General features: G+C 36.6%; 1 protein-coding gene across 9 annotated transcripts in view; it reads left to right on the plus strand.

Moving 5' to 3' along the window:
- The first annotated feature begins 4,461 nt into the window (after nt 1-4,461).
- The window catches only part of LOC107746909 (catenin delta-2-like), a 94,810-nt gene continuing 74,015 nt past the window's right edge, over nt 4,462-25,256 (plus strand). For 8 of the 9 annotated variants that reach the window (XM_016561245.1, XM_016561249.1, XM_016561247.1 and 5 more), the window contains exons 1-3: nt 4,462-4,717; nt 16,153-16,286; nt 23,355-23,467. In XM_016561245.1, coding sequence (XP_016416731.1) covers nt 16,158-16,286; nt 23,355-23,467 — 242 coding nt within the window. In that variant the 5' untranslated portion in view covers nt 4,462-4,717; nt 16,153-16,157. Of the gene's footprint in view, nt 4,718-16,152; nt 16,287-21,124; nt 21,310-23,354; nt 23,468-25,256 lie in introns of those variants that run through there. The other variant, XM_016561253.1, reaches the window with a different exon arrangement.

Here is a 25,256-nt window from a genome sequence, read left to right on the forward strand (position 1 = left end):
TGGAATGATCTTCCCACCCCTATCCGGAATGCTGAATCCCTGACAATTTTCAAGCGACAGCTGAAAACTCATCTCTTTAAACGCTACTTGACTTCATTCTAAATAAAAAAATTAAAAAGGCACTTTGTCTTTCTCTTTATTTATTCCTTCCCTTTTCTAGCTTGTACTTATTTGAACAATGCCTAAAACTTGTTATTTCAAGCACTTCCTGTGTCTGTTTAAGTGTCTGTGTCTTTAAGAAGAATCGCTTTATGTATTCCCCAATTGTAAGTCGCTTTGGATAAAAGCGTCGGCAAAATGACTAAATGTAAATGTAAATGTAAATGTGTAAAGACATAATGTGCATGTGCAGATAGTACAAATATATGTTTTAATATATATATATATATATTGCAAGAAACATTATTTCAAAATGCATATGTTTATTTCTATAATGATATTATCTGCTGTGTACTTATGAACAAATGTTTTTATTTTATCTGGAACAAAACTGTCAAACCACCACTGATACAGCCAATTCAATGACTGATAAGGTGTGGGTGTGAGTTCCTCATGACAGTACATCAGTAGTGCTAATTATAAAGTTTACAACAGACACATCACTGCTAACTGAAAGACTTTTTAAGGTGTCACACAAAAACAGTCATTTCAATGCAATTCAAAACAAGTCATTACAAAGCAATGAAAACTGGATAGAGTTCAATAACTTCTGTTTATACTAATTTCTGCAAAGGGAGAATACCTTTTTTGTATTTTAGCACCCTCTAGAGGCGTTGAAACGCTTGCATGAGTGTTATTATTATACAATATACATCCTCAATCGGCTTTTAAAAAACTTGTGAAATAATTACTTTACTTCAGAACTGCTTCATGCCAACAATAACCTGACTTCTGTTATGATATAAGCACTTCTTCTTCCTCTTACCTTTATATTGTTCCTTTTATAGTGAATGGAAAGACCTTCTTTCCTACTGGATAGGCTATGATTGTTTCTGACGTAAACACAAAGTTAATTTTGTCTGCTATTGAAAAATGTATAAATAACACATGATGTTCTGAAACCCATAGTGGGTTGAAACTAAAATTACATCCGTGCACTGGTATGTTGAGCACTTGGCGAACCCAGAAGCCACTTCCAGTAAACTATGACTGATTATATACTGTAATACCATAAAAACATCCTCATGTGGGACCAATCAGCACCCGCAATAAACTGTAAAACCAGTAACCCCAGCTGATAGGGTTTTTGTTTAGGCCTACACCCAAGTGGTCAACGAAAAGACATTTTTGTGTGCTCATAAAAACCCGTGCAACATAACGTGAATTAATGTAAAAGAAACTGCATCACTGCAACATGCCTATTTCTTTAGAGATTTTTTAATAGTATGCAGAAAATGTTAGTGCTCCCTTAAGTATAACTTGCCACTGAAATAACTGTCTTGTGATATCGCTGCAACAGCCGGGAAAGCTATAAACTAGCTATAATAAACGTCGACTTGATAACAGATGCCAAATTTTCGTTGCTTTTCCGCTTGACAGGTAATATCGTACATGTCTATATCTATATAATAATATAATATAATTGCCTAGTCACCATGGATACGACAAAGCAATGGGTTGTGGAAAGAGAAGGCTTTACGATTTAAGCAAAGTCTTGAGGAAGTTGTCTTAACAGCACCCTGTCTTTTTATTGGATTATATAAAATTGCTGCAATTTTCACAAAAACCTGATATTCTATATTGTTCAGCATACAGCATAAATCATGTATGCAGCTGTTTAATAAGCACTGAATATGAAGTATTCTCTAAAACTTTTTATACATGGCTTGAGCGGCAATGCACCTGACAATGTAGTGTTTTCTGAGCTAATGTGCTTCATTGCAGATATTAAACAGTCTAACCTCATTTAAAAAACAAACAAACATTCATCTCTCCTGTCAAAATATAATATAGTGGAAGATGCAGTATGCATGTGTACAATAATGCTTGGAGGACTAATCATGTCACATTTTATTGTGCACTCAGCTTAACGACCAACTGAGCTGAAATGTCTTAAAATGTGTTGCAAAACGTCTTCTTGTGACTAGCAGTGGGAAACTCATTCTAGTATGACATATTAGATAAATGCTGCTGTTTGTCACAATGTTTTCAACTCAGTTCTAGCTTTTTAGTTGTATGTATTGTGTAGGCCTATGTATTAACTCCAATTGAGATCTGTACTGTTTCCGTACTTCTCTATAAAAATAAATGATATCGTCAGTGTAGCTGTTTTTGTTAGTAGATGGCCGTGTAGCTAAATGCTTTTGAAGTTTAGATTTACTGTAGTCTTCTTCAAATTAGGAGCGGTTTATAACTTTGGACTAACAATTCAGACTATCATTGCTTAAAGTATTTGACTGTATTACTTATAACAGAAATGGTACCAGTGCCCATCTGGTGGTCCCAGAGTATTTTTTATTTACTGTGACAGTATAAAATCATTGCTAGTTTGGATTATGATTATGATTCTGACTGTGTATCTAAACCCAAGAAAGATTTATCTTCAGATGATGAATTGTAATGGAATGGGAGTTAATTGTGAGTATAGGGAAATAAGTGCCTTTTCATCCTCTAATCTTCCACTCAGTGCCACCGGAGTGAATGAACGCCTGTGTCCACTGCTCCACAGCGGAAGTCCCCCCTCCAGACAAGCTGTCTCTCTGTGTGTTGCTTTGGCTGATGGCTGGCAGAAATGGGATTAACAGTGTTTTCATACAATGGTGCCTCTCACATGACATCATGCTGACATTTTTGTCTGCACTGAATACCTTTACAGACAAAGGCAGCAGCAATCTAAACTGATCAAACAGAAAATGTCCTTTATCTGATTGTCCATTTCCTTCATTAACTCACCATGCCTGAAAAGAGAAACCATCATCCCATCACGATTCATGTTTTTACAAATATGCTAATCCACAAATTTTATGGCAAATCTTTCTTAAAAAATGTCTCTTAAAAAATGTGTGGATGTCTCAGACAGCATGTCCACTGACCACCCATATTCTGTTAAATGACTGGCTTTCTCGGTCTGGCAAACTGTAATCTGATTGGCTGACTTTATGCAGCTTTCAGGAACAATAGAACAGGATTTTTTTCATTCCGTCTGGAAATCAGGCAATGTTTGCAAGATACAATAACTGGATTTGCCAGTTAATAGCACTTTATATATATATATATATATATATATATATTAATGTTAAATAATTCATTTTTAATTTTGGTCTGACATTTTCAGCTTTTATGCTAGCTAGTTATACGCTAATGTGTGTGTGTGTGTGTGTGTGTGTGTGTGTACATATTTGTTTAGTTTGAATGCTGTAACTGCAATTTGTAATAATGTGCGTGTACAGTTTGCAAAAAATTGCCAAAGTATTGCTGCCTTCACATGTTGAATTACCAAAATATAGATTGCCAACTTGGAAATGGCCTAACCCTCTAAATTCGTTGACTTATCCTCTCCAAAAATTGGCAGAGAAGGGGGCAGTTTCAATAGTGAATTGTTGGTATAATAAAAATACATTGCAGTTTCGGTCATATACAAAGTTCTGGCATGAAACTCAATATGACATAATGACATCATTATCACATATCACAGCTGATTGGTTTTCTCTTGTATCGGTAGCCAATGAGCTCGCTGCTCAACATTAAAATACTTGGCTAGTGCTTGCTGTAGCAGTAGCAGCGCACTTCAGAAACCCTCCACCTTCCCCAGCTCCACCTGTATAAATCTGCTATGGGGTGATCAAGTATGCTATGGGGGTTATTCATATATGTTATATGTGCAGCAGCAATATTTCTTACTTGCTCACAGCAGCATGTTGTGGATGTATTGGCAGTAGCAAGTCTCTGTACTTGCTCTGTTGCAGCAGCAGCGTAGCAGATCTATTCCGCCAAGACCAAATACATTAACATTGTCATGTACATTACCATGCCAATCCCTCCAAGAGTTGTCATGACAGAAATACATTTATGTGCACAATATTTTTTTTGTCTAACTATTCTGTTTGACCACAAAAATGAAGTAGATTGTCATCAAACCCGTCCTTCGGATGAGACGTTAAACCGAGGTCCTGACTCTCTGTGGTCATTAAAAATCCCAGGATGTCTTTCGAAAAGAGTAGAGGTGTGACCTCGGCATCCTGGCCAAAATTTGGGCTGCCGTCGCATCATCCAGGTGGATGCTGCACACTAGTGGTGGATGAGGAGATACCCCCTGACAATGTAAAGCGCTTTGAGTGCCTAGAAAAGCGCTATATAAATGTAAGGAATTATTATTATTATTATTATGAAGTCTGACACTTTTTCTCTTCAATGGGAGCGTAGAGGTGCAATTTGAAACGTGAGCGCGAGATGTCGCTGTGGGACACGTCGTCATCACTGCAGCAAGGTGCTCGGATGGGGATGGTCCAGCAGCGAAGAGGAGGAGAGAGAGGGAGAAAGCAGGCGCTGCTGCTGCTGCTCTGTCCGTGGCTACCCACCGCAGTTTTCCGGTCTCCTTCTATCCTCACGGTTTTCCTTGGATACCTAGCGGATGCTATCCTTTCCTCGACACGCCAGCATCTCTTCTGCTTTCAATGCCAGTCGTTGGGAATGATTTCCGTGTGTCGCTCGCTGTGAATCGTCGGCATTAATAGGGGAGGGGAAGCGAGAAGAGCGTTGTTCTTCTGGACGTTATTCGGTAAGCGCAATGTCATTCCAGTTGCATTTCCAGCTGTCACATTCCCCACCTACAACCACGATATCTGCCAAGAAAACGCTCGAAACAGTTGCGAAACCCCCGGTACGCGTATTAACAGCGCATGTTATGTGTTTGTTAGCATGTGGATGTCGCTGGTCTTGTGTTTAGGTTTTTTTTTTTTATCGCGTTTAATGCACGTATTCAGACGGCTGTGAGCGCGGGCTGGGAACTGAAAATGGAATCCATTAGAGCATCATTCTCCAACCAAGACGGATGGGAGGGGGAGCGCGAGCACAGAAAACCTATTACTTCCCTATTGACCTAAATTTCAATGATGTATTTATAAGATTACAATAGTCCACGGACATGACCGCTGTTTCTTTGTCTAGTTTGACAGCATGTTCCTCGCATTTCGTTATGAAATCCAAACTGTCAACGGCTTTGCTTGTAAAGCACCGTTTTCATTTGTGTCCATTCATTTTGAATTCTTGATTTACTGGTACGTGTAGCCTAATCTTTTTTACCATTACGACTGAAAATGAGCATATTTGACCTTCTAACATAGAAAAATCCTTTATAAGACATTGTTTAAATAGACGTTGAGTATGAAAGGGGAATAAAGCCTATTAGTTTAGGTGTATTAATGTGGAAATGGGAGGGCTGTATGTGGCTAGACTGACCGCCTCTCTCTGCACTTGCTTAGGTGAGGCCGTCTTGAAAAAGAATAAACAATAATTCAGCTGGTATAGTAACTATTAGGCCCTCATGTCATATGTGTTTATTAATTTATAGGCTATTTGAATAATATGCTATCTTTTCCCACACGTGGCACATTCATGTATATGTTATCCATAGTATGCTGGTGCTCACTTATGCATAAGCAGCTCATTAACAAGATAATTGTCACAGTTATCGCTTTTATTTTCTTACATTTTTTGATAAATGTATGGTTAAAAAATGGGCCACTGTGGTTGCAAGAATTTTACTGTAAAAATATTGTGGTCTAAGGGTTGCAAACTTTACAGGATGGCATTTTGGTGACTGTATAGTTTACAGTTCCTAATTGTGTCTAAAAATGTGATCTAAAAATGTGATATTTCATGCAGAGAATTCTGCAGAATTCTGGGAATCCCCCTTTACCCATAAATTAAACGGCTGGTGATTTATTTTACACATAAAAAGCAGAATTTTAACAATAATTTACACTAAAAGTATACTTATTGCTTTGTTAAATAGGCTACAATATAATTTTTTTTTTGAATAATTCAGTTTTTTATTTATACAAATATGTGTATATATATATATATATATATAGAGAGAGAGAGAGAGAGAGAAATATATTTTAAATTACATTAAAATAGAACATTATCAATATATCGCACAACAAAAAGTTGTTATCGTGACAGGCCTAAAAAGGTTTCAGCAGACCTGCCCCTGGTATTCAACATTTTAATGTGCTGATGCACCCACACCAAGAGTATGCTCTCAGAGAGCAACAGTGCATGACTGTGAAATATTGTATGCATACTGGTATTAACCTGCTAGCTACCATATATGGCTGCATATGATTTAGAATGGAGGAGCTGTGTATGCATTTTGTAACGGGTCATGTTCACTTAAAGACCTCATAGAGGTATCTCACAGAATAACAGGATGAGCGGCTCTTCTAGTATTTGCAATATACAATCAAAATTAGTGCAAAATGCATTCAAAACACCCATAAACATTTATAACATTTTAAGCTAAATGTTAAATGTTCAAATATTCAATACAGATAGAAAACAGTTATGACCTGACTTTCTCAATAGATCTCCAAATTCAGAATAATGGACAGGCAATCAATAGCTTAAACTTGGTGTGAAGACATTAAAATGTGCAAAAGCAGAGTGCTGGTATTATTATTAATTATTAAAATGGTGCAGCACATGGAGCGCATTAGTACTTATAATAGGCGTTTTACTAACAATTTGTTTTGTCTTGTCATTATCCCAAAGCAATTCCTGTTAGTTTTTATCATTTCTGTTTGGTCATTGCTAGCCTGTAGAGGTAGTCTTTATTCAGAGGTAGTCTTAATTTCATACTCATATATGATCTAACAGGTTAACCGCCGTTTCTTTTAGATTGATCTTGTTTTATAAATGCAGATTTTGTTTTATTTGCCATAAATATTTAGTTTTACATTTTTGATATTTTTTTTTCCTGTAATTTTTTTGAACCGTTTTGTTATAAGGTAACAAAGGAACTATATCATGCTCATATAGTGTTCAGTATTCTGCTCAGGAGAAAGTAATAGACTTATTGATAAATATCAGACTTGACTCCAGCCACTTGGTATGGACTGACTCCTAGCTCTTCTGATAATGACCCCAGAGATAAAGCTGGTGATGACACAGACGCTTGCCATTGTTGTCATCTGAGCTGACACTCACAGCTGATATGTAGTTATAAGCTGTCATACAGGAGGATATGAAAGCGCAGAGTCTTTTATATTTTTAGGAAGATCTGCCAAATAGTGACCTGGAATTTGATGAATCTTTCATGGCTCGATTTGAGGCTTTATGAGTACATTTAATTTGTAGCTTGATGTGCCAACACTATAGTAGTTAAACTCAAAGGATGTGAAAGAGAAAAGATTACTTCGTACATATGATGTGTACGTGATTATTATTAACTTGTCCTCTCATATTTGAAGATCAGTACCTATTATTGGCTTCAGAGAGGCACTGTAAAATATGGCATTCAATATCACAGAATTGTATGATATTAATATAGTAATGTCTTACAACAAAATACTATATTCAAAATTACTGTGAAATCAATGCAGACTAGCACTTTTTCCATCATAACACTGGAAATGACATATTAGTAACACTTTATGATCAGATTTGATTTGTTAACATTAGTTAGCTTCATTAGTAAACACGAATTTACAGTGCAAAATACTTATAAAGCATTTATTATTCTTAGTTAATGTTAATTTCAGCGTTTAGTAATACATTATTAAAATCAAAAGTTGTATGTTAATATAATGTATTTGAGCGAACATAAAGAAATAATGAATAGTTGTATTTTATTAACTAAGATTAATAAATACTATAACAAACAGATCACTCATTGTTAGTTAATGTTAATGTTAATGGAGTTATTAACTGACGGGAACCAATGGGACCTTATTTTAAAGAGTTATTTTAAATACTGTACTGCATGCTGGGAATCAAACTGTTTTGTTTAAAGTAGTTGATTTAAAATATTTAGCTATTACATGGCTTTCTGAAATTCTGGATTCTACATTCACATCTTATATCACACCGCGCCATCTTCCTTCACAGTTATTGATTGTCATGAAAAAATGACCTCAGAGGACTTTAGTATTGAGTTAATAATGATCGTCTTGGTTACGTATGGTAACCCTCGTTCCCTTTCAGTCGGTCACTCTCGACGTCACGTCGGATGACCGACGAAATTGGGATCTCGCTTAGAGAGACCAATCTACTTCGAGTGTAAACTAAACGAGCCAAACACTCATGCTGTGATCAGCGGCAGCTGGATGCAATAATCGCATGCCAATGTGCATTGGCTCGTTTAGTTTACACTCGAAGTAGATTGGTCTCTCTAAGCGAGATTCCAATTTCGTCGGTCATCCGACGTGACGTCGAGAGTGACCGACTGAAAGGGAACTAATATTGTTGCATTTTCCGTCTTGTGGTTAGGCCAGTTGTTTTGTACAGTGTAGTGAACCATTTTTTTTTCTAGTGGAAGCTTTAAGATAATATACAGGTAAGATTATAATGTCAACAAATTAATTTATTAATTTTGTAGTTGTGTCTTTGTTTATTTTGCAATTATGAGCAGAACAGAATCCTTTAGATATGATCTTGAAATCGAATAGCCTCCTCTTGCTAATTTCCCATGTGCGTTAAGTTGCCTTATTGTTATTGGGCAGCGTCTTTTCCCAGCATTGCCTTGTACACAGATCAAGTGCTTGAGTGAGCGATCTTTCCTCAACTTCATTTAGCCAGTGTACCATGGAAACATCTTCTTATATGTGCACGGCCAATGCACCGGGGAGCTGCCTTGCTTATGCACACGCTGTCAGTGCTCCAGAAAAGACTTGATAGGAGGGCAGAAATACATTCCTACCTGACTGCCTGGATTATACAGACCTGGAGTGAGGAGAGACAAGCTGTGCTCACTGAGCATTTGCACTTGTGATTAAGGAATCCACTGACACATGAAATATGAAATATGAGAGACAGCAGGGCCCTGGCTATCTATTTTTAGATTTTAGAATTCAAAAGGAAGGTTAGTGTTGTTTTTGCAAATGCCATTGTATTTTTTTGTGAAGAATGGTATAAAGTTCCCAACCTAAACAGCAATAGTTTGCTTTTTAAATGCAATATCGGTTTATCTGAATGATCTTTTTAGTATATTTTCAGAGGTTTATCTTGACGTCAAATAGCCATTGTGTGAATATGGTGCTATTATGACAAACTGGGCCATGAACTTGCTTGTGCGAACAGTGCCATACTCTCTATGCCACTATGCTACTGTATCGTATTATTATTATTAGATGGAATACTTTATTCAGATTGATCAATTGTGGTATTCAGTCCACAATTGCTTTTTTATAGTGGCCGTTCAACTGGACAGCTGTCTGGACTGTTGTCACAGGCAACTGATTTTCTACATAACTGTTCTAGTTTCATGTCCTTTGCAGCACAATGTTGTCTCTTTCTTCTTATTTAATAAAATTATTTAATTCAAATCACTATTCCATATCAATTAAATGCAAAAATGGATAAGCTGCCATGAGGCAAATTGGAGTTATACATCAGATGTGCATTATTTTTCAATAATTCAACAGACCAGAGTCAATTATTTTGCTTATACCATGTTTACCACACCTCAAGATGTTTTAGAGAGAGAAAAGCAGAACGAAGGTGTACTTTCCATAGATAATGCTATTATCTAAAATTAAAATATGAATGATTAAATATAATGGTAATGTAGTTTGTTGTTTGTCATTGTTACTTAAGATATTTAGATTTTTATTCTATACATAAAATATGAAAATATCTTACGTTTGTGTTAACCACAGAACTTAATTTAGGCATTTTACAAAAAACAAAAACCCCAAATTGATGTTGCAGTTGTCATAGACATGTTATGAGAGGTTATATTAGCGTTGGTAAGAATTAAAATATTAAATTTTTCACATCTCTCAAATAAGATAATTTTACTATTTTGTATTATTGAGAGGTCATAAGTGCTCTTGCCATTGTTTGACCAGTAGGGGTCGTCTTTGGCACCGCTCAGTGGCCAATTATAGAGGGCCCCAGCATGTCGGTGAACTTATTATCTGAAACAAACCAGTGAGTGTTGCAATTAGCTTTACATAAACAAACACACCAAATGGGCTGACATGACACATTAACGTTGGCAAGGATATAGATATCCGTTAGATTCGCTTTCTTCATCCTTAAGGAGTAACACACTGCTTTTGTCTTGGAGAACTCAGTGGGTGTATTAAATTTCCACTGCTGTTCTTGTACATAGATAACACTAGTAAACACAGCTTTCAACAATGTCAACTCTCTCCAGCAGCAAAGTCATTAATCCCATACTAGGTCAGGGCTCTTACTGAGCCAGCCGTTTCTACCCAGAGCTACGTAGGCATGGCAGCAATGTCCTCATGCCATGCTTGAAAAATCCAAGCCTTATACTGATATCCCATGATGCATTTTCCAGACGTACTGTGGAATTGTGAATATATGTTTTCTGTCATTTCCCCGACATACCACAAATCATCGGTAGTTCCTTTCATGACAGTTGAAGGTTGCGGACAGATTTGAAAAGTTAATCATGCAGTGACGTGTTAACAAACATTTTTTATCAGCAAGTTAGAAAAGAACTAAACCAAAAGCTTTTTTCTGCGCTTTTTCAACCAGAGACTGAAATGGATGCCAAAGGGATAACTGTTTCGATAATAGTTCTTAATGCGAATAGGCTTTACCTTTTATATGCTGTTGTGTACTTCTATTTAACGAAAATAAAGAGGGGGAGAGGTGGCCATTGAAAAAATAAAATGCACTCAAACATTACCACCAGAGACTATAGAGAAGAAAAAGCCCTAATAAGCAGTGGGGCCTGTTTGATCACAGCAAGCCTCACATAATTACTCTTTATCATCGATGTCACGCTCAGCTGTCCTTTGAGAACATGATCCGAGGAGCATTTTAATTGCCTCACATTTGTGCTGCTTCTCAATGTATCATTGACATTTTGGGCAAGGAGACATGTCTTGAAAAACTGTACAATCTCCACCAAGACTTTTGCTGATAGTTAATTAGCTCTTGCATGTCATGTGAGTCATGTCATGCATAACCAAATTTAGTCTTTTACTGGTCACTCTTGTTTATGTATTTTGAAATGACTTATATAATACATGCATCATGCAATTCTAGTCCACTAGAAATGTTTACAGGTACAGCAAAGACACGGTTAAATTAATATACCGATTGCAATATAAAAGACACATTATCTCCAGTCCCATTTCGGTGCTTTGTGCAGGAGCGCATAACGTCATCTCCCAGTGTGCCAGCCTTACAGAAAAAGAGATTAGTTTCCTTTAAGACCTTATTGAACATTTTAATCTTGCAGTGTGCTCTGAATTTTATTGCTGTTTCATTCCCAACGTTGTCAGTCGTGTGTCGAGACAATAAATAAACAAATCTGTCCGCAGTCAGAATACAAAGGACTGATTAATGTCTGCGTGATTAATGAAGCTGTAAAAATATTTGTTTTCCTTCATCTTCCCATCCCCCTGGCATGCAAGTTATATAACTAATATACTTTGTAATAATTCGAAATTTGTTTTAATGATATCACATGATAAATATGTATATTCCAAATGCTAGTTTTTAATGCATCGCCCTCATTTCTCTGTCTCATTAATTCTAGTAGCTAATCAAGTCTGATTTTACACTGAAAATACTGTTGGGTGTGTAAAAGTGTGTGAATGTGGGTGTGACTGTAAACACAATATGTGCCTTTTGTTTGTGCATTTCGATACTTTAGTATCCTGCGGGATCACATAACTAATCTGGGATTGCAGCCGTGATTCCTGCCAATGGCAGCATCAGTCGAACACCTTCATGTCCTCTGGGTGTAGGTAGATCCGTTTTTCTGGAACATCTGGTGTTTCACTGGGTGATCAGATCTTGGGAGGAAGTCTTCTGAATCCTACGGAAAAAACAAACCGGGGAACATCCGAGGGGAGTAAACCGTTGTCAAAAGCATATGGACATTGTCTTAATGGGATATAATGGGGATGAAAATGCAAAAGCAGGGCAGATGTCTTGAAAGAGGTGTTTAATGCAGAAAACAAGATTAACAGGTTGTGAGATTGCATAGTGTAAAGCGTAAAACAAATTTGATTACTTAAAATTTGATCAGATGTTGGGACTGAGGTTCTCTAGTCCTGATTTCTGGGGTCTGTTTTTGTAGAGATTGTTGCTATGAGTTGTAGCCTATATAATCCCTAAGGATAGACGATGCAGTAATTCCATTGGGTGCAATCGCTTACATCATTGTATATGAACCTACACATTCAGCAAACACATACTCACAATGAAAGAAAAATCTGCATAACCAATGCTTGAGTTTTTTTTTTTTTGTATGATTTTTATCAGAACTGTATGTTAATGCAGATCCAATTAGAAATATCAGCCTAATGGTTTGCCGCCCAAAACCACCTTGAATCATCAGCGCAAAGCATCTTGAGAAGAATTAGTTGCCGTGTGCCGAATCACCGATATGATCAACTGAAAGCCTCACGGTTGCCTTCTTGGTGAGAGACTGTCATAATGGATTGATATCTCTATGGAAACGGGAGCCTGTTAGCGGGCTCAAGCATGATGTCATAGACAAATTAGGCATTCAGACATGTGTGGCTGAGCCCAGATAGAGAGCTTCTGCTTTGTTGTAGAGCTTTCAGTGACATTAATTATGAATATTTCACAAATTTGATCAATTTATGTCAATTTCTCCTTTTCAGCTATTTGATATCTGCAGCTACGCCAGTGGAAAGGCTTAAAATGTCTACATTCACCTCAGTGGTTTCAGACAAAAGTCAGTGGGGAAGCACAATCAAGTACATTATTCCAAAAATGTAGCTTTTGTCACTTTAAATGAAAAAGCGTCACTGAGGAAATGAAATGGGATATAACCGCTTGTTGACAACAATGGCTCTGGCTCTTCCACTGTTCAATTTGTTTAGTGTTTGACAATGAAATTGAGGTTGTGTTACGGGACTCTCCTGTATACCGTCTTGAGCCGATCGGACAGGTAGAGTCAGGGGCCATTGTGCGAGGCGTTTTAGTAAAATTACAGTAAATATTCACTGAGCAGTGCAGGTCTGTTTCTAAGGTAACTGCGGCCTTGGAGTGATTGTAGCGATCATGCGACTCCATACAATTAGGCTTTTTTACTTATTTCTAAGTAATGCCTTTTCTTTTTCTTCCTTTTTCCGCTAAACACACAGTGTGTTATGCCAGTTAGCTTCTGTATGGTCTATTCTGTATGTTAAGACAGAGTTTTGCCATTTCCTTTTGATGTGTAATATGATTGTGAGTCAGAAATCAGAGTACTCATTATATTTTACATGTTCATTTAGATTAATGCATGCTATAACTCCCCTAGTTGATGTATTGTGCTTACAAGGCACAGCCAATTCTTAGTGCACAATCCTGTTCCAGCAAGCCTTTGTATGTTTTGTTATGAGAAGTTCTCTACGTATAATAACAACGCTGAATAAAATGTAAATTTTCAATATTCCAAGAAAAAAACTCCACTTCAAAGAAAGTCAACAGTGTGCTTGATTTTAATGATATATGCCTTGTATGCAAGCTGATTATGATCAAAATTGCATGAATATTACATGATTATTCTGTATAATGACATAAAAGAAGATAATCACTTTTCTCTTTGAAAATGTTGGCAGGGCAGAGGTGAAGTGGTGTTTACTTGGAATATTGAACATTCAGATTCTGTTAAGTGATTATTGTATGCAGAGAATTTCCCATGGCAAAACATGAAAAGGCTTGCTGGGACTACAGTGTATTTTATACACACTACTTTTAAAAAGTTTGAGGTCGTTTTTGAAAGGATCAGAAAATACAGTAAAAACAGTAATATTGTGAAATACTATTGCAATTTTAAATAACGGTTTTCTATTTTAATATATTTTAAAATGTAGTTTATTCCTTTGATGTCAAAGCTCAATTTATAACCAGCCATTACTCTAGTCTTCAGTGTCGCATGATCCTATTTATTACATTTTTATATTTCCAAAAACAAACAAGAATTACTTGTTTTTTATTTGTAATAATAGCCAAATTTGGCTATAATTTAACTCAGGTAAACAATTCACAGACCAAGTTTGAAAAGGATAGCACGCAGTGCAAAACCAGTGTTGATATGCAACATTCAGCCCATTATAAGTAATGCTTAATAATTTGCAACACAATGTAAAAAATGTGACAGACCAAATGTTTGTGCAATTGCAAGGCATAAAAGCATTGTTTTTCTTTTTCCATTTTATTACATCACAGCACTGCCATGCAACACAGGTCTTCCGGCCATCCATGGAGTGACATTTTGTGTTTTTTGTTTATTTTGATATATTTTTGATATCAGGATACTATTAATGAGAGGCAGATGGATGACTAAGATAATTGTCAAAAAATGTAATCCATCTGAACCCACACACACCAACACCAGCAGCTGGGACTGGCATTTGTTGATGTTCTGGTCTGTTTTGCATGATCTCACTGGTAGTAAGTCATCGGTTTGACCTAGAAATGAAAAGCATCTGCATCAGGTCACCAAATCTGATAAATAAATTGAGCATTTATCAATACTTTTCCTATTTCACCTATGACTGGCATTTGTTTTCACAGATCGTACTGTTCAGGTTTTTCTGATTGAGCGCTCTCTCTTCCATACAGAGCAGATGTGTTCACAATTGTGCCTGATGTGGTTGTGTAAAAAGGCTGTGTGCTGGTGCTCATAGGTACACATTCACACGTGAGCAGCCATTTTCTGTCTGCTCCTGCTGTGTGCACAATGTTCTCTGGGAAAGCTTTAAATTTGGGAGGTTGATTTTGAAGAGGGAGTGCAATTGTCAAGGAGGAAGCTGAGGGTGAAGTGAGTGACCGGAGGGGACCAGAGCATTATAGTAGGATTTCATTACTCGAAATCCAAGGTTTTAAAAACCCACAAAATCACTTGATGTATTTCAAACCAAACGTTTGAGCCAAACATATTGATGGACTTGTCCCTGGTTTTTTTTTGTTGTTGTTTTTTTATAGCTATTAGGCTTTAGTTACATCACTGCTTGCTAGTTGGTTGCAGGTGGTCTTGGGGCGGGACTTGCTCATTCTAGAGCACATCTGATTGGATAGTTTTAAATGTCCTGCAAGAGAAAGGCTGTGCTTTTATATGCATATATGCTACAGTTATAACATTTGGGGCAATTTTTTTCTCATTGAATCATTAAATTGATCAAAAGTGACAGTAAACACTAAAAAAAAAAATCTAAAAAAATTCATCAAAGAATCCTGAAAAATCCTGTGTCATGGTTTCCACTTTTAAACATTGATGATGATAATAAGAAATGTTTCTTGAGCACCAAATCAGCATATTAGAATGATATCTGAAGGATCATGTGACACTGTAAAGCTGCTGAAAATTCAGCTTTACTACCACAGGAATAAATTACAGGAAAATTTATTTAATTGGGAAAATTTCACAATATTACTGTTTTTACTTCATTTTCAATCAAATAAAGGCATCCTTTTTTTAAAAAGTTTTTGAGACTTTTTAAAAAAAATCAAAAAAAAAATCTTACCAACTTTTGAATGGTAGTGTATGTGTATATTTGCTAAAAGTGAAATTTGTAAACGTTTATTAATACATTAGCGTACTATAGTGGGTCTCGCACATTAACTAAAAACCACAAAACTAAAATTTAGTTTCATGGGGTTTTCAAAGTCTTTTCAGAAGCTGATGTACACAAATCAAAGCATGACGGCGACAAGCTGAGAATCGTGTTTGGAATCACAAACCTCGAGAGATGAGGAGAAAAAAGTAGGTCAAAGACGAGAGAGAGACTGAAAGAAACAAGAGACGGTTAATTAAATATTATGTCTAACAATTATTACATCACGACAAACAATTGAAAATGTTGATAAAGCACTTTGATTAGTATTATTACATCTGAAAAGTGCCAAACCATGATTTTTTATGTCATTTTATCCGACAGTCTGTCACTGTAAAGGATTTGTTTCAACTGATTGCTCCAGTACTCTGAAACATGACAAAAACCTTGCACAGTTCATTTTGAATAACTGTCGGTTGTATTGTTTGGTTCACAGAAGTAATGCCAGTACCAGACCATCTCTCTGACACAGAGAACTCCAGCATGTTGAGCCCGGTACTGAACGCCTCAAACGGAGATGGATCCGAGACGGAGACCACCTCTGCCATCTTGGCCTCTGTTAAAGAGCAGGTGGGTACTTCATGTCAAACTACTGTAAAGTTCTTCATTCTTACAGACTGTCTCTAATAGAAGGTTATGATTCCCCCCACACTCACACGGAAACATTCATTTTCCAACAGTTTAATTAGAATCTCTCTAAATCTTTATATGCTGTAAACAGTAATTACACAGAACCGTACCAGTCCTCAGATGAACTGCATATGCCATCTGGGTTAAGGAGCCGCAAGGTTTGGTGGGTTTCTGCCTGAGTCATTTCCATCATCTCGTGCTGCCGGTTTCATTTAGCGCCTGGTGTCTAAATTCACAGATACAAATGGTTTTTGATGGTCAACACACTGCAAATGCGCCGTTACGCCTCAGTGTCACATGGTTTTGCGGACGAGTGGGAGGAATGGATGTAGGTTTTGGGGCTGCGTGGTGTAAGAAATGTGAAATATTTGACACTCCATGTTGCAATCAGGTCTCCATGCTATGCTAGTCACTGCGGCGCATCCTATCTATAATAAGATTGGTCACCTGCTTGCCAGCAGGTGGACAGCTTCCCAGACGTTGGCGCAACCTTTTGATAAACTGGCTTGATCTGTTAGGAATAATGACAGGTGATTCTAATTGCTTATGACTTCCTGTCATAAAAAGTCATTTACGAAATGCATTATAGATTATTGCGTATGTCAGAATTTAGTGTGTGATAATGTACAGTATTTCTTACTTTTACTTTGCCCTTATATATATATATGTCTGTCTTGGCTGGAGGCCATTTTTGAGTCAAGAGCATGAGTAGATAAAAATGGATTGTGACAAGCCCTTCGCTTCCTGCTAGCGTTTAGCTCACACTCCTGCTTTTAAACATGGGACAGAAAAAAAGCGACATGCTCTTAGGGTTGGAAATCTACACGGTGAATGTTAAAGTAGGCCACAGCCATAGGCTGCTGTGGGCCAGTCTAATAGCTCTCCTATCAGAGCGAGAAAAACTGTCTGCCAGCTTTTTTTGATGATTTTCACTGGAGGGTGGACAGAGTCCATGTCACGTACAGTGTTTCTCTCTGAGAGGAGTTCAAAAAACATGTAAAATGGTGTGATTTTCTTTCCTGAGTTGGTGTACTTCCTGTTGAAACAGGATGATTGGGTGGGACATATCGAAGAGCTTTAGTTACACTATCGTTCACAAGTTTGGGTTTGGATTTTGAATGTCTCCTGTCTCACCAGGGCTACATTTATGATCAATACAGTAAAAACAGTAATATTTTTATTTTTTATTTTCAGTTTATTTTATAATTTGTTTTATTTTTTTTTCTATTTTCATATATTTTATAATGTCATTTATTTTTAGCAGTCATATAACTCCAGTCTGCAGTGTTACATGATCCTTTAGAGGTCATTCTAATATGTTAATTTGGTGCTAATTTATAGTGCACATTTTTATTATTATCATTGTTGAACAGTTGTGCTGCTTAATATTATTATGGAAACTGCATACATTGAATTTCATGATTTTTTGTTAAACTGAAAGTTCAAAAGAACATACTTTAAAAAATATAGAAATCTTTTGTAACATTATTAATGTATTTTCTTTCTTTAATGTCTTCACATTTGATCAATTTAATGCTTGCTGAATTAAAGTATTTATTTATTTATTTAAAAAAAAGGTCATCTTACTGACACCAAAGTTTCGAAATGTAGTGTATGTCACAGCCATGAACCATGATTTGCTACTTGCTATCGAGGGATGCTATTTTAGCCCCTGCAGGTAAATGCTGTAACTACACCACTTGGCTCTAAAAAGCCTCATTCTCCATCGATGGACATTCAAAATTAGTTGGGTATAGTGACTAAATACTGTACATTTATTTTACATATATTTAGACAATGAGTTCAATGGAATTGCTAATAACTAGCTTTCTCCAAATATTATTGATCTTGCTTGCTACTGCTAGTCAGGTTGTGTTAGCAGGCAGGGCATTCTCACTATAGAGTGCATTTTAGTGGACAAAAATGTGTAAGATGAGTCATCGTTATTTTTGGTCCAATTCCTGAAAAAGAAACATTGTATATTTTAAACGTATTTTGCCAACCTTTAGGAACAGGAAAAATAAGACCTCAAAACTAACTGAAATCATTAACTGAAACTCATATTGTGATGATTTACTGGGGTCTGTAAGCATAAACCACATCTCACTGTGTTTCAGTATGACCCTGTGTGTTTTTTTTTCAGGAATTTTCTTAGTCTTAATCTTTCCTCCTAGCTTTTTTTTTTATTACAGTGATATTTAAGTATCTCTGATTAAAAGACGGTAATCAAGCGCAGCAGGCCTGGTGTCCTTTTCAAAATACACTGAAAATAAAGGTTTATCATTTTGCCACTGCTTGTCTACTTGCACATATTATGAAAAATCACCATAGTTTTTTTTTGTTCTCGTCCACTAGATGGCAATCTCCCATTTTGGAGGCATTTAGTAGTCAGAGGTCATTAAATTCCTCTGCAAAATTCACAGAATAAACTGAACTTCAGATCTAAAATCTGTGTAGATTTTGATGACAAAGGATGCTCTGCAGCACTGAAAAACCATCTCCCCTCTGCCATGTATAAATACAATGTACCAAAATGTCTGGCAAAATGTCCTGGTCTCTTGTATGTGTGCTTTGTGTGCAGTTTTCAAGGTTGCACGTGCAAGCAGAACACAGTCTGTCCTGTGTACGACTCTCTCCCATTAAAATTCTCCTGTATCACTTGTGCTAAACAGAATCACATGCGATGATCGCATGTTTAACAACCTGGACACATACACAGTTACTGTATTCGCAGTAAAATGTCGCTTTTTCTATATAATGAACCCTCTTTTATTATTTGACTTTGAGTGTCACTTTCTTAGATTATGTTGACATGGTGATTGTAGTAGTCTTATTAATGTATAAAGTACAGGTGTTCTTTTCAGAATTTTCAGAAGATCTGTTGTTAAAGCTCAGCTTTTTTGTCCCTTTCATTTGGTGTTAATTAAAGAAAATTATCTTAGTGTTTTTAAAATGACACATTAATTATTCATAAAAAAGCCTCTGGCATATAAAGTTTTATTATGAGCATGGCAAGGATTCTTTGGGGAAAGTGCCAGTGTTTGTAAGGGGTAGTACAGCTAAGGCCAACTATTTCTTTCCTTTTAATTCACACTCTGCATTTTAAGGCTTTTTTATTTTAGGGAAAGCTTGTTAATCAGCTCATTATATCTTTGTCCGATAGGAGTGATTTGCTTTAGCCAGAAGTGAAGTAATTTAGATTTTTCTTAATCATGTAATAGGTGTCACATATTCAATCAAATGAAGCAGTTCTTTTAATTACTTATAGTATCCACAAAAGTTGAGGCTATTTTGACCAGATTATCAACAAAAAGGCTGTTCAAGTTTAAATGGATCCTAAGGTCCTTTGGATGGCCTCATTTCTGCTGTAATTTTCAACCAGGAATATGTGTACTCTTCCCTTTACATTTTACAGAGCAAATGAGTTCATCTGATTCTGAGTCATTCCTGTCTGTTTAACACTGTTTTGTATGGTTCTCAGTCTGTGTGGTCAGGCTGTGGAGTGGCTCTGGACTCATTTAACTTCGTGAAATTATAGAAATTGGGTTAAATCCTTAAAGCAACTCGTGAGGCGAACCCCAAGTGACATTTTGCAATCAAATGGACCAATGAAGAAACTTAAATGTCAGTCTTTGTCCACAGGGCGCAATTAGGCATTTAGGCCAGAAGACCACATTCAGCTTTTGAAGCAGTCAAATCAATTTCTCAGTCCCCTGGCTATTTATTTTCTAAACAAATAGGTTTAACGGCCTTTTCAGGAGTTATTATGTAAGATAATGAGAATACATTCCTGTTTGGCACTCTTGTCGCAATCCTGGCCATATAAAACAAATTTGTTTGTTTTTTAGAGTTTTTATCACATTATATAGACTAAAAGAATCTCTCAGAAACTCAGACTAAGAAAAAAAAAATAGGAAATTGCACAATTAATTACAAAGAAATGGCAAGTAACACATTGAATTAGATAAAGTAGAAAGAGTGAAAGTAAAAAGTGAAGTATAGGGCTGTCAAATCGATTAATCGCAACCAAATTAAAAGTTGGTTTACATAATATTTGTGTGTGCTAAATGTTTCTTAAATATATACGTGTATGTTTGTGTATTTATATATACACATAAATATATACAGTACGTACACATATACAGTATTTTGTACACACAAACTTTAATTTTGGGTGCGATTAATCGTGATTAATCGATTTGACAACCCTACTTGTAAGACAATCTGAAATAATCTGAAATGTTTTATCTTTGAAAAATCATTTTTACAGTGTAGTTTAGGGGCAGAAAAAAACAATACTTTGAATGTTAAAGAATCACCATTTTTGGTCCAGGTGACATATCTGCTGTCCTAGCCGAGTGCTTTTTGTCTGTGCGGACTGCTATATTTAACCAACTTTTGTGACAAGTGGAGGCTACTCCCTGCTCAGGGAACCTGTCCATTGCAGGCTACTGAGGCAGACCACTGTTAGGATCCCTAGAGGAAGCACAAAGCTTAGCATCGCACAGTGCTTTTTTTCACAGCTGCTGCCTGGACCGGCAAAAAACACCTCTTTCTCTCTGCCGCTCTGCGATCCTTTCAACGAGACCCCCCCCCCTTCTCCTCTTCAGAGTGGAGCACAGATGGCGTCAGAAAGAGGGGAAGAGTTTAGGAGGAGGCGGAAGAGTGACTGGAGGGCGGTGGTATTTGGCTGGCTGGCTGGTGGGAGGGACCCTTTGTGCTGCAATGTTGCATAAATAATGCCAAAGGGGCTCTAAATTCACTGTTGCCATGACGACCTTTGTGCCTGACTGCACTCCACTTTTTGCTTTCCCGCTGGAAGGCAGTCACTACCACTCTTGTACTTTCTCTAATGACTCTACTCTCCTGATAAGCGGAGATGAACGCAGTCTAGTGGGATAGTGATGCACAGACACAGATTTTTCTCAGCACAGACGGCCTCTGGAGTATGGTACATGTGCCGGTAAGAGCGCTGTTATTTTATTTGTGAAGGCAACAGGTGTTTTATTGCGGGACTGGAAGCTGGAGTAGTTTTGTTGTTGTTGACGGTTAGATTGTTAGAGTCTAATCAGTTGTTGTTCTCTGTTTGCGGCTCCATCTTGAACTTGTTGATGTGAAATAAGAAAGGTCAGAGATGATGCTTGTTTGTATCGTAATTGCCGATGCCTTTTCAGTCGCAGAGCTAAGCAGCATGCCTGTTTGTTGCAATTGCACCGGAATGCGTCTGCCGTAAATTCATTAATTGAGACCCTAGATGTGTATAATGATTATTGAAAAGTGTTTGAATGCTGCAGTTAGCGCCTCTTTAGTCGTCATGGTCCATAGAGCTCTCTTCAACACTCTGAATGGGTATTTTTGTAGCCTTCATCTGGGTTTGTGCCCAAAATAGCAGGTGATGTATTCTGGAGCCCTCTTAGCGTTAACCGCTCTGGGAAGAGAGACTTTGACCTTGTGGCTGAGTGAACTCATTTCAGCCTTGTCACAAAAGAAGTGGGGACATCACATTAACTGTCGTAGCCCCGGGCGCAGGCACATAGTGCAGTGTTTCTGACTGGATTTTCACAGTGATTACTTTAAAGAGGAGCTCTGGAATTTTATCTCTGATTTAGCATCGACAAGTTTGTCATTAAATGTTAAGCGGCGCATATCTAATTAAGAGAAGGGTGTGTAGTGCTGGAATGGTCCAGAGATTATCATAGTTCTGAATAATGCCTTTGGATGTCTTGAGAAACTGTGGAGAAAAGGTAAAAAGAATGTACTCTTTCATTTTTTAATTATTGTACTTTGCAGCTGATTCATTATGGCCAGTGCCCAAAATTAAGTATATCACCACTGTTTAAAAGTTTGGGGTCAGTAAGATACTAAAACTTTTATTCAGCGAGTAAGCATTACATTGAAAAAGGTGCCAGTAAAGACATTTATAATGTTACAAAAGATTTCTATTTCAAAAAATTATATTTTTTTATTCATCAAAGAATCCTGAAAAATGTATCATGTTTTCCACAAAAAACTTTCCGCAGCACAGCTGTTTTCAACATTGATAAATAATATTAAGAAATGTTTCTTGAGCACCAAATCAGCATGTTAGAATGATTTCTGAAAGATCATGTGACACTGAAGACTGCAGTAATGATGCTGAGAATTCAGCTCTGCCATCACAGGAATACATTACATTTTAAAATATACTAAAATAGAAAAATCTGAAAAATTAAATTGTAATAATATTTCACAGTATTACTGTATTTTTGGTCAAATAAATAAAGCCTTGGTGAGCAGAACAGGATTTCTTTTAAAAATCATAGGAATCCCAACTTTTTGAACAGTAGTGTATATTATTATTATTATTATTGTTTTGTCAAAAATAATGCAAAGTACAGCTTTATGGTCAAATATAATAACAAATTATTAAATAACTATTATTTACCTGTTTTCTCTTTGCAGCATCATAAAAAAGCTAGTTCCATCTTTCTGTAAAACTGTACCTCTCACAAACGATGACACATCAAGATTTAGTTTATAATATATTTATTTTGGTGCTTTACTACAAGTAGCCTTCCACATATATTTTGCCATATAGATTTCTGGAGAAGAAAAATGAAAGATAAATGTCTTAAAACACACAAGTTGTGACAGATGTTTGCTTTAATAGATGGTTTGTGCGCCAGCTTACATCAGCAAGGATCTGACAGTCATTCTTACAGTTTGACCATGTTTAAAATTGCAGTTCCTAATAAAGTTATTGACCGGAGACTAGATTTATATGCCAGCATTTTTAAAGAAAGAAAATGCAAGTGCATTTTATCAATATGTAAAGAAAAGCCCTGAGTGGCTGCAGAGCCTCACAGTGTCTCTGCATCCCACGCACACACACACACATACACACACATGCTCTGTGTAGTAGTTACTGGAGCATGTGTAAGTGCATGTGCGGTACATGTTATAGACAGAATCAATTCCATAATTCCTTTAGGGCTTTACACATATGCTCTGTCTGCTTTATGTTTGCAGGAGCTGCAATTTGAGCGACTGACGAGAGAGTTGGAGGCTGAGAGGCAGATTGTTGCCACTCAGCTGGAGAGATGCAAGCTGGGATCTGAGACCGGAAGCATGAGCAGTATCAGGTGGGTCTGGTGGAGTGACACCTCTCACTCACTCAATCTGTCTCACCCCACCATCACCACATACACCAGCTAAAGCTAAAGATAGATATCTTTCCATCTTTCCTTGATCTTTACCATCCAACTTGTCATTAAACCATCAAATGTCATTAAAAGCATGTTTTTTAGTCTTGTCCGTGAAATCTTTTGATGTCCTTTCCCGGCATATTTCATCATGAATATTTTAGTGTAACCACATTCACAGGAGACTCGGATCTAAACTTCCCCTCTCGAACTAAATTCTTTCACTACTGCCAAGTAAACAAAGGGTTAAGTTGTCACAAGCTTTGAATTCAGCCTGTAATTAAAATCTCATCATGTTTAAGTAGTAAATGAGAACAGATACTATAATAAAACAGACTTTATGGATTATATATGCAATCAGTTTGGCATCTCAGAGGCTGATAAGTGCTTCTAATCACTGTTTACCCTGAATGTTCAAATTGAATTGAATGGCCCCATTGTATTGTCCTCTTGTTGTTGCTGTGAAGCATATTTTTATTGTTTATTCATCTAGCCTGAAAACTCAATAAATCAAATGTCCTTCAGCTGTTCAGTCAATAAGACTCCCACGTTGCTTGCTTTGTCAGTGAGATTCTGTTGTACAGGATGATGTCAGGTTTAAAGTTATGCATTTTATCATTGGTTTTAGTATCACTACCATCAGTGTGAGCGGGGGCACTGTAGATCTCAACCAGGGGGACACCTAGACCCCCTCATATTGTTTTCACACATGTATGCGACCTTGAGAGATTATTATAAAAGAGAAAATGTCTATATTTAATGTCTACTCTACATACTCATATTTCCCTAGCTATTTTGTATTTCCTGGTCTATCACAAGTCATTTTTGCAAGTTCCCCCAAACCCTGTTTTCGTTCATGTAGCAGTTCAGTGGCCTCTCTCCCAAGATGAGAGCTGCCAACTGACACAGTTAGACACATAGAATATTTAATTAGAGTAAAGTGGAGCGGAGACAACACAGTCAGTGATCATTTGGATGTCAGGCCATCAAGTGCTTTTGCTCTTAAAGGGGTCCCTATTATGCTCTTTTACAAAGTCTTGATTTTGTTTTGGGGGTGTACTAGAACAGGCTCTCATACTAGGTTGTTCAAAAAACACATTATTTTTCACATATTTTACATTATTAAAACACCTCTCTCCCCAGTCTGGCATGAACGGCTCGAATTACAATTATAATTACAGTTCCTGTATCAAATGAAAGTCCGCCTTCTGAAATACGAAATGTGTTGTGATTGGTTAGCTGGGCCAGGACTTTGAGCTTTGTATCTTTGCAGATCTTTTTTATGCTCAAACAGCAACATTACTGACTAACTAATGTTGAAAAAGTGAAAAAGCATAATAGGACCCATGAGATGATTTATAAATATACACTACTGTTCAAAAGTTTTGGGTTGGTAAGATTTTGCAAGCTTTACAAAGAAATCGCTCATGTTCAAAGGCTGCATTTGTATTATTTAAAATAAAAATAAAAAATACAATAAAAAATATAAATATAAAAAATAAATATAAAAATAATAGTGCTGTCAAACGATTAATTGCTATTAATCGCATCCAAAATAAAAGTTTTTGTTTACATAATATATGTATGTGTTCTGTGTATATTTATTATGTATATATAAATACACACACATGCATGTATATATTTCAGAAAAATAGGTTATGTTTATATATTAAATATATTTATTTATAATATAAATTATATGAATATAAATATAGACATGTAAATACAT

The sequence above is a fragment of the Sinocyclocheilus rhinocerous genome, unplaced genomic scaffold, assembly GCF_001515625.1.
Source record: "Sinocyclocheilus rhinocerous isolate Xijiao unplaced genomic scaffold, SAMN03320098_v1.1 scaffold1581, whole genome shotgun sequence".
Lineage (NCBI taxonomy): Eukaryota > Metazoa > Chordata > Actinopteri > Cypriniformes > Cyprinidae > Sinocyclocheilus > Sinocyclocheilus rhinocerous.